At 46.2% G+C, this 9487-nt stretch overlaps 1 protein-coding gene across 1 annotated transcript; it reads right to left on the bottom strand.

Moving 5' to 3' along the window:
- Positions 1-2421: 2421 nt before the first annotated feature.
- SPATA19 (spermatogenesis associated 19) lies at positions 2422-9184 on the bottom strand. The gene is made up of 7 exons (XM_037504349.2): positions 8997-9184; positions 8771-8827; positions 8225-8317; positions 7973-8064; positions 4340-4417; positions 3993-4072; positions 2422-2595 (listed from the first exon to the last, which is right to left on the bottom strand). Exons 1-6 carry the CDS (start codon positions 9072-9074, stop codon positions 4006-4008), a joined length of 465 nt encoding a protein of 154 aa, XP_037360246.1. The 5' UTR covers positions 9075-9184; the 3' UTR covers positions 2422-2595; positions 3993-4005.
- Between the last annotated feature and the right edge of the window lie 303 nt (positions 9185-9487).

Raw genomic sequence — 9487 nt, forward strand, 5'->3', positions numbered from 1 at the left:
AAGAAAACCGGGGAGACAAAAACAAGGACTAAAGGAAATTTTAGCCTCTGAAACCAAGCTACTAGAAAGAGAAAACAGCCTAATTCACAACAAGATAAATATAAAACCTCACACTACAGATGTGTCTACCTCAGTTCCCTTATCTCTTCTATCATGTGTCTGGTCTCCCACAAAAAATGATAAAGACTGGTGAAAGGTAGAGGACAGTCTGGAAAGATAGAGTGAGTGTCTGACCGAGGTTCAGACAGGGCAGAGATGATGAAACTCTCAGACTGGGAATTTAAAACAATGATGATCAATATGCCCAGGACCCTAATGGGGAAAGTGGATAATATACAAGAGCAGAAGGATAATGTAAGCAGAGAGGTGGAAATTCTAAGAAAAAAGTCAAAAGGAAATGCCAGGAATAAAAACCACTATTACAAATAAAGACTGCCTTGGATGGACCCATGAGGCGACAAGCCAGGAAAGAACTATGAGTTTGAAGAAATGTCTACAGAAAGTTCTCAAACCAGAAGGACACAAGAATAAAAATCAAGAGGAACAGAACATTCAAGAAGTGTCGGACAATTACAATAGTTGCAGCATATGCATAAAGGGAAAACCAGAGGATAAAAATGGAAAGAACAGGAAAAGTATTTATTTTTTTAAATCAAATGTTTTTTTTAATTTTATTTAAATATTTTATTTTATATAATTCTTACATCTTTTTTCATCCTTGCACAATGTATGCATTTTCATTTTGGTTATATTCCCCATACAACTGCATGCCCCCCCCCTTATTTTGACTCTAGTTCTTTCTCTCCCCGCCCTTCCCTCCTCCCCCCAGCCCCGTAGTGTGTCTCCGGTTTATAGTTGCTTGTTGATTTTGTTTTTTGTTTTTTTTTTTAAGATTTATTTATTTATTTATACAAGCACTGGGTACAGTCAGAAGCGCGGGAGGGTGAGAAAATTCACCAGAGCCAGAGCATGGAGCAGAGCAGGCAGAAGGACCAAGGTACATTGCTGAAAGGAGCATGTGGGACCCTCCTCCGGTGGCCGGGAGCAGCCGGGGATAGAACCAGTGATGCAGAGGCTGCAGGCAGCTTCGCAACCCAGCGCTCAACCGCTGCGCCACCGGGGAGGCCCCAGTTGCTTGTTGATTTTGATTTTTACTTTGTACTGATTAGTCTTTTTCCTGGTCCCTTATTTAGGTTTTCTAGATTCCTGCTATGAGTGAGACCATCCGGTATTTTTCTTTTTCTTTCTGACTTATTTCGCTAAGCATGATCCCTTCCAGCGCCATCCATGTTGCTGCAAACTGCATGTGTTTATCTTTTTTGATTGCTGAGTAATATTCCATTGTGTATATGGACCACATCTTCTTGATCCAATCATCTACTTTTGGGTATTTGGGTTGTTTCCACAGCTTAGCTATTGTAAACAGTGCTGCTATCAACATAGGGGTGCAGGTGACCTTTGAAATTAATGTTTCTGTGTCCTTTGGGTAAATACCTAGGAGAGGAATTGCTGGATCATATGGAAGCTCTATTTTTAGTAGGTCAAGAAATCTCCACACAGCTCTCCATAGTGGTTGGACCAATTTGCACTCCCACCAGCAGTGCAGGAGAGTTACAAGAAAAACATTTAAAGGAATAATAGCTGAGAATTTTCTAAATCTCAAATCCAGGAAGTCAGAACACCAAATAAGGGAAGTTCCAAAAAGTCTATACCTAGGAAAATCATCTTCAACTCAGAAAATCAATGACAAAGAAAAGAATCTTTAAAACCAGCAGGGAGAAGAAAACCTTACCCCAGAGGATAAAAATTAGATACAACTTCCCTTCAGAAATCATGAAAGCCGGCAGAGAGTGGAGAGAAATATTTAAATGTTGAAAGAAAAAAACTCTAGAATTCCACAACCTTCAAAATTGTCTTTCAAAAGTGAAGAAAAAATACTTTCTCAAACAGAAATCAAAGGAAATTGTTGCCAGTAGACCTGCCTTTCAAGAAATGTTAAAAATTCTTCAGAGTAAAAAGGATTATGTCAGAAATTTGGATCTACATAAAGAAAAAAAAAGAAAGTGCTAGAAAAAAGAATAAATGAAGATAATATAAATACTTGAGTGAAACAAACAAGTCCCCATTCCTTCAGGAGGCTCTCCTGCCCTTGTCTCCCCCCAGCATTCCCTAATATTCTAGGTGAACCCAGTATGACCTGCATTACACTGTGTCATGATAGTCTATTGTCTCCCTGCATGGCTGCAAGTTGTGTGTCCCCAGAAACAAGCCCATGAGGTGCTCAGTGTCGGATAGATGGATGGATGGATGGATGGATGGATGGATGGATGGATGGAGAATGTGGGCAATGTGGATAGGTAGGTGGGTGGGTGGATGGATGGATGGAAGGCAAAGGAATCACATAAGAGGCCTGGTTGGTGGTTAAATAGTATGTCTCTTTATTAGCCGTTCAGTGAGAAGATTCCAGTGCTGCCACTGTTGCAATGAAGGGATCACCTGCTGGATTCTCTCTGCCCAGGTGTGATCCCTCTTCAGGTCAAGGGGGATGGACATTCTTCTGACACAGGCTGCTCCTTGATCTTAAAGGACATCAACCTGGGAAGCAGAGAAATGCCCAAGGGGCATGTCAACATAATGTGGGGTAGCTAAAGAGCAGGATGGAAAAGCACACCTAACTCACTGTATCTGATATTCACAGAGCTGGTGTATAGAGCAGAAGGTAGGGCGGTAGATTATTGGATAGAGCTGGCTTTAAGCCTGTCTCTACTTCTTCAAGCTTCAAAAGCTTTGATTCCTCATTTCTATTAACATTAGGAAAACATGGGTGCATACAACATTTTTGTTGAGAGGTATGCTGGTGCCATTGCCCTAAAGGCTTTGTTCTAAAGTATGAAGAAAGTGAGGCACAGAGGCAGCAGACAACTTGGCGGTGGCAGAGTTGGTCGGGTCCCCAGCCTTGGTTCCTCAGGTCTGTGTTAAACTCCAAAGTCTACATAATGGGGGTGAACAATGCCCTCCTCTGAATGTCCTTTTGGACCAAACAGGCCTTGTGCAGAAGTGGCCATGCAGTAAGTGCTCAATAAATGCCAGTATTACATCTCTGCAGCCCTCTTGTAAACATGTTAGGGGTCACTCCTTCCCCTCACGATGGCCAGCACAGGCCTTTTGTATTAGCAGGTGCAGGCACCATTCCCTAAGTGGAAGTCTCCTGATGTTGCCTTTCCAGCTCCTGAGTCACAGGACAGCCACTGTTAGGACCACTGGTACCACTGCAGACCAAGAGGTCCTATGGCCCAATGTCACAGCCCCAACTGGTGACAGGACCACAACCTGTGTGCCCTTGCTCCTGACTTCAGTGTCTGTGATCTTGGGGTTCAGCATGGGGTCAGTGGACCAGCAGTGGCAACACCTGGGAGCACTGGAGATAAAGACTGCAGCCCCTCCAGTCACCCCCCACACACACACCCACAGCCTACAAATGCAGGCGGTCAAGAAGGTGTCAAAGTCAGAGAGGCCAGGGCCTCCCTGGTGCCTCAGGGGTTAAAGACAGTGCTATCAAGCTATTGCCATGTGGCAGGAGTTCGATCCCCCGCAGGCTGGGGAGCAGCCCACATGGCGCGGCAGAATTCCTGCCTCACTTGCTGCTCCCCTCAGCAGTGTATTTCAGTGAATCTGCCTGTTCTGCTCCCCACTCTCTATGGTGGATCCTCTCACCCCCTCCCTGCACCTCAGGCTCATGCTTCTTATATGCATAAATAAATAAATCTTTAAAAAAAAAATGTCAGAGAGGCCAATCTAAACTTGACTTTCAGTCCTCCCAGAAACTGAAGAAAGGTACTACTGGAGCCTAAGACAGCTGCCCCTCCCAGTCCCACTAGCCCCAAGCACAGACCCCTCACCAACAGGGAAAGGTTAAACCTAGTCAGCAAGCCCCCACTAAATACACCATCATCTCAGCCCAGGGCGGCCACCTCCTATGCCCAGCTCCTCACCTGTAGGTAGCCTTCAGCAATCAGAGAAGTAATTTCTGTCTTGAAGCTGCTGAAAGGATTCATCCGAAAGATGGCACAGGCTATGGGTGTGGAAGAGAGAGTGGAGACAGGGCAGATGGTAGGATAGCAGCTCCTAGCCAGGGTGCCCTGGCACAGAGCTGACAAGGTCTACGATGCTGCTTGGGCACAGAGGCCTACTAAGGGCCACTCAGCCTAGACAGTCTCCAGACCCAAACAGGAACACAGGCTTGGGCTGGGGCTAAAGCAGACCCACAGAAGGGAGCCAGCAGCCACCCCAGACCCCTGCCCCCAGTTAGGAATAAGTCAGCACGCTCGCAGCAGCTTACCTTCGTCTCACCTGCTCTATCCGATCTCGCATAGCTTCTTCTCTCACCTCGCTTGGCACTTGGAAGATACGGGTATGGCTGCAAAACACCATTCAAACATGGGGGTTCCTCTAAGGAGATAAATGGGTTCATGCACCTCCCTGAACAAGGCAGAGGTGAGTCACACAAGCGAGAGCTAGGTTGGTGTCCGAAGATAGTGAAAAGAATGAAGGTATTCAGGAGGAAGGAGAGGTCACCCCAGCTCAAGGTAGAAAAGAAGGGTCCCAGGGAGGAAGGGGGCAGACCTTGGACCCTGAAGGCCAGATGGACATGCCTGGTTGCCAAAGTTCTCGTCAGCATGAAAGGTCCCACCCTGGCCCATTGAACCAGTCCCTTCCCAGCTCATGGGTCAGCCCACTTTCAATGTCCTTTTAGAAACCTTTCAACACCTAGACGTGTGCAATCTGCTCTCCCCCCCACCCCTCCCCCCCCACACACACACACACGATGGTCTCAGAGTTGCCACAGTGCTTCTCTCACCTTTCGTTTTTTTTTAAAATTCATTTATTTATGCATAAAAGAACTGGGGTGCAGACCAGAGGTGCAGGAGGGTGAGAGGATTCACCAGAGACAGAGCGGGGAGCAGAACAGGCAGACTGATGGAGTACACTGCTGAAGGGAGCAGCGGGCAAGACAGGAGAGGTCTGCTGCACCATGTTGGTAGCTCCCCAGCCAGGAATCAAACTCATGCTGCAGTGGCTGCGGATAGCTTCATTGTGCTGAGACTTTAACGCCTCCACCACCAAGGAGGATCTTCTCTCACCCTTTCTTTAATATCCTCACTTTTTATCCAACTAGTTAACTTTGATCCTTTTGAAACTGAGGGCTTTTATTCTTTTTCTCTGTTCCAGAGGGCCAAGTAAACTCTAAGTGATCAGCATATATCTACTAAATAAATGAGTGAACACTAATGCTTAATAAATGGTGTGTTTTCCCTGACCACATACTCACTGAAATTCAGAGGAAGCTACCAAAATCAGTGGATTATGGGGAAAACCAGACAGTATATTGGCTTAAAATCTCCACAGAAAATTCAAGATAACTCTTCTACTGAACTGACACTTCTCTCAATGACTTTTTTTTTTTAAGATTTATTTATTTATTCAAGAACTGGGATACAGGCCAGAAGCACGGGAGGGTGAGAGGATTCACCAGAGACAGAGTGGGAAGCAGAACAGGCAGACTGATCGAAGACACTGCTAAGGGGAGCAGCGGGTACAACAGGAGAGGTCTGCCGCACCATGTGGGTATCTCCCTGGCTGGCCGGGAATCAAACTGGCACTGCAAAGGCTGCGGACAGCTTCACAGCACTGTGCTCAACCCACTGCGCCACCGGGGAGGGCCTCTCAGGGACTTTTTACTCCAGCATTTGCAATATTGTTCTGTCTCTTCATTTTTAGTTTGTATAGGTTGTATAGGGATAAACTTTCAAAAGTCTGCCTTTGCACCTGTTCAGGTGACCAAAGAACTGGTATTGACAAGGGGCAATAGGTAAAAAGGAACTGGGCAGGAGGGTACCAACGGGCCACCTCCAGTGAGTCACGGATTCAAGCTTCCTTCTGTGCTGTGGGTACCAGAGTTGTGTGGTGGGGACTCCCATCCCCTAGGCCAACTCATTGGCCTAAATGTCTCATATAGTCTCTTGCCAACCTCAACCCTAGGCTATATTGAGCACTAGATGCAGCTGGGCATGGATTATAGTTGAGACTGAGCCACAAACAGAGGGCTGTTCTTTTTACTTTCCTAGTATAGAGCCTTGGTGGCGGGGGTAGGGGGGAGGGAAAGCTTGTCCTACTGTTAAGATCCAGGTGCTTAACCTCTGGTTAGTGAAAACATCCAGCTGTTTCGGTTTTAGTGGGAAGGGAGCAAGTGTTTAGGATATCACAGCCTCAGGCTGCAAATAATATCCTCTTCTACAAGAGACGTAGGGGATCTGGCCTAGCATTCCCTGCTGGCTGGGGCTCCAATTGATCTATACTGGGAGCTTTAGGATCAATCCAGTAATCATCACTCTGTACCCCTACTCCAGTAGTTCTCCAATAGTGCACCCCCTATCTTGGATGCCATCTCCATGCACTCCCTTATTCAGCGCAGTGCCAGTTTTCCAAAGTCCCCAATGTGGGTTAAGAATTGGAGGGGGGTGCAGAGGGCAGTATCCCTCCCTCTCATGAGCTGTACTGCCCCAACACCACTGCAAACACCACAGTTCAATTCGAGTTTTTCCTACCCCCTTCCTCTGGACCACTGCTCTTGAGGCATCCTTCGGTCATCTGTTTATCTTTCAGGAGCCAAGGACTTTGTGCTCTTGCATTTTAGCTGAGTACACGGAGGAGGTGGACTTCACTCTGCCACCACCTTGCCAGGCTCGCCTCCCTTCACAGTTTGTGGAAGACCAGCTTAATCACACAGTTCTTCTACTGGGAAAAAACACCCCAACAGAACGCAAGTCTCAAAGAGGAAATAGAGAAGACTGTGGTGAAGGAAAGAAATTGTTTTCTGCGCTGGCTGCCTCACTCCCTCTCCCTTGAGCCCCAGCACTTGAGGGATGGCCTGTTTACGCGGAGGCAATGGAGGCTAAGTCTCCATGACATGCAGCGCAGCATTCTAGTCTCAGGCTCTGAGAAGCTGCCACTCCTCTCAGTTGCCGATGAGGACTTTGACTTTTGCATTTTAAGAGCTCGTTTTCTTTTAGCTCTGTAAAGTGCAACTACCTCTGAACAAATCAAGTGCAAGAATAGCAGAAATCTGTTTTGTTTTGTTGTGTTTTGTATTGTTATTATTTTTTTCCTCCCATGTCTTATTTGGTTCCCCTCTATTCCTCCAATAAGTGAAACCATCCAATATTTTTCTTTTTCCTTCTGACTTATTTCACTGAGCATAATTCCTTCCAGCAAATGAACAATGATGTAAAATATACATAAATTAAAAAAAGAATTTTAAAATATTGTAACAGCATATTACAAAAATGTACAACTTAAAATTATTAAAATGTGTTCAGGGAAAAGAAAAAAAAGAGTAACAAAAGTCGGATATTTATTCAGCAGCATTTTAAAAGTGGTAAGCAAGCTCAGTTTTCCAAGCTCTGAAATCATTTTAAAATTTAGGAATGATCTGGGCTTTTGAGAGAGCAAAAATTTTCCCTTAAGATTCCAGACTCCCTGTGGGGGCCTCCCTGGTGACACAGGGATTAAAGACACAGCACTATGAGGCTATCGCCAGCCAGTGCGACATGAGTTCCATCCCAGGCAGGGAGCTCACCCACATGGCACAGCAGATCTCTCCTGTCTCGCCTGCTGCTCCCCTCAGCAGTGTATTTCAGTAGATCTGCCTGTTCTGCTCTCCACTCTGTCTCTGGTGAATCCTCTTACCCCCCACACCTCTGCCTACACCCAGTTCTTGTATGCATAAATAAAAAATCTTTAAAACAAAAAGATTCCAAAGTGAGACTGAAATTTTTTCTTAGCCAAAGGAATGGTCATCTCTAGAGAAGAGATTTTGAGGGTTTGCATTGGTCAGGAATTCTGAAGAGGGGGTGTGGGCCTTCTTTGCATCCCCCTCCCCACAACTTGGTTTAGGGCAAATAGGAAGCTTTACCTCCATCTTATGAACTGGATTCTTGTTCTCTCCTCCAGAACCTCTTGACTCTGGCTTGCCAACAAATCAGACTTTGAGAGATGATGCTTCACCTAGGAAATCCAGGTAGGGTCCACATGGATAAAGGACTCCATGGTGGGTGGAGAACCCAACCCAGATAAGCTCATCCATTTAAGATCGTTTTCAGGACCCCCCTCCCTTCTTCCCCTCTCCCTCACTTTCCCTGGGAAGACTGTACAAACTCAAAATTACCACATCTCTGGTCACGTGAACGTCTTGGCCATGAGTAGCGGGGAGGTTGGAGGACATCTTCTCCTTGATGTCCTGGGAAGCTTCCTCTTCAGTCTGAAAAGAGAGTCATTTCCCTTTGACAGCATCACTCTGTGGCTGAGCCCCCGTCCTTCCTTCCTCTTCTCTTTCCCCTTTTCTTCCTCTCCATCACAACTCACTTGCTGCCTGTCTAACACTCTATGACTCTTAGTTCCAGCAATAAACTCACCTAATGCTACCTTCCTGGGGGAGTCCAGGGAACTCACTAAGTCTGTGGCCCTATCCTAAGGCATTCTTGAGACACCTTGGAAGCAAGGGTGATATATCTAAAACCCTTCATCCAGTCTACTTGAGAAGCAGAACAGAGCTAGTGGAACTCAGGTGAATTGGATGCATTTCTGGACAGGGTGTTTGTCAATGAATTTAAGTTTCTCACTTCTAAAGAGAGGGGATACCAATACCCTGTAGCTCTTGGGACCAGTTCTCTGGAATTTGAACTACCCTAAGTCATAGAGAAATTGTACTCACTTTTTTCAACCAGTGCTGGACTACAGACAGAGCCTCACTTTCCACAACTTCAATGTCCTGCAATGAATTGGTAAATTATTAACCTCAGAGTACCTGGGACTCAGCCTCCCCCATTCTTATCCAGTTATATACTGTAAAATCTTCTCTCTGGAAGTGCAGCAGGGAGCTTAGTAGGGAAAAGCTACATGAGAAACAATTCCACGTGGCCCCCACCAACTCCACTTACCGAACTGGTTTTTGGTGGGAAGGGGAACCCTGCACCTTTCCGGGTGAGAATGTACACAATCCATGTTGTAATTATCATCTTTGGACTTATGCCAGGCCTCCTTCTTGGCTCCCTCCTTCCATTGAAGCTGCCTGAGAAAGCCTCTGGAATAAGGAGGTCATTGAAGGGATGGACCCAGTTGATTGGCTGGCCAGTGATGATGTGACAATGACCTCCCTTACTCTCCAGGCTCCTCCCTTCACCATAGGCTTCCCTATGCCAAGAGCTCAGAAATGGAGAGATGGGGGGAAGGGAGGTAAGGATAAGATATAGCCAACCGGCCAATGTGAGCCTGAGGAAGACATAGGGGGGAAGTTACCCCATCACAGATAGAGAATCTCCAGGGGCTGGGAGGGGCTTGTGGCTGGTGGCCCAGTCTTGAGCCATGATGAAGCAGAAAGGGATTTTATAAACTGAAAGGATAATTTGTGACAAAATGTCCTGGGCCTTCC

The sequence above is a fragment of the Talpa occidentalis genome, unplaced genomic scaffold (assembly GCF_014898055.3).
Source record: "Talpa occidentalis isolate TD23 unplaced genomic scaffold, MPIMG_talOcc4v2.1 talOcc4.12, whole genome shotgun sequence".
NCBI classification, from domain to species: Eukaryota; Metazoa; Chordata; class Mammalia; order Eulipotyphla; family Talpidae; genus Talpa; species Talpa occidentalis.

Coding starts and splice junctions, on each gene's coding strand:
- SPATA19 (XM_037504349.2), bottom strand. CDS start 9,074: ATGATAATTACAACATGGATTGTGTACATTCTCACCCGGAAAGGTGCA. Junction 8,828..8,996: donor TCCCACCAAAAACCAGTTCG/GTAAGTGGAGTT, acceptor AATTCATTGCAG/GACATTGAAGTTGTGGAAAG. Junction 4,073..4,339: donor ATAGAGCAGGTGAGACGAAG/GTAAGCTGCTGC, acceptor CCACACCCATAG/CCTGTGCCATCTTTCGGATG.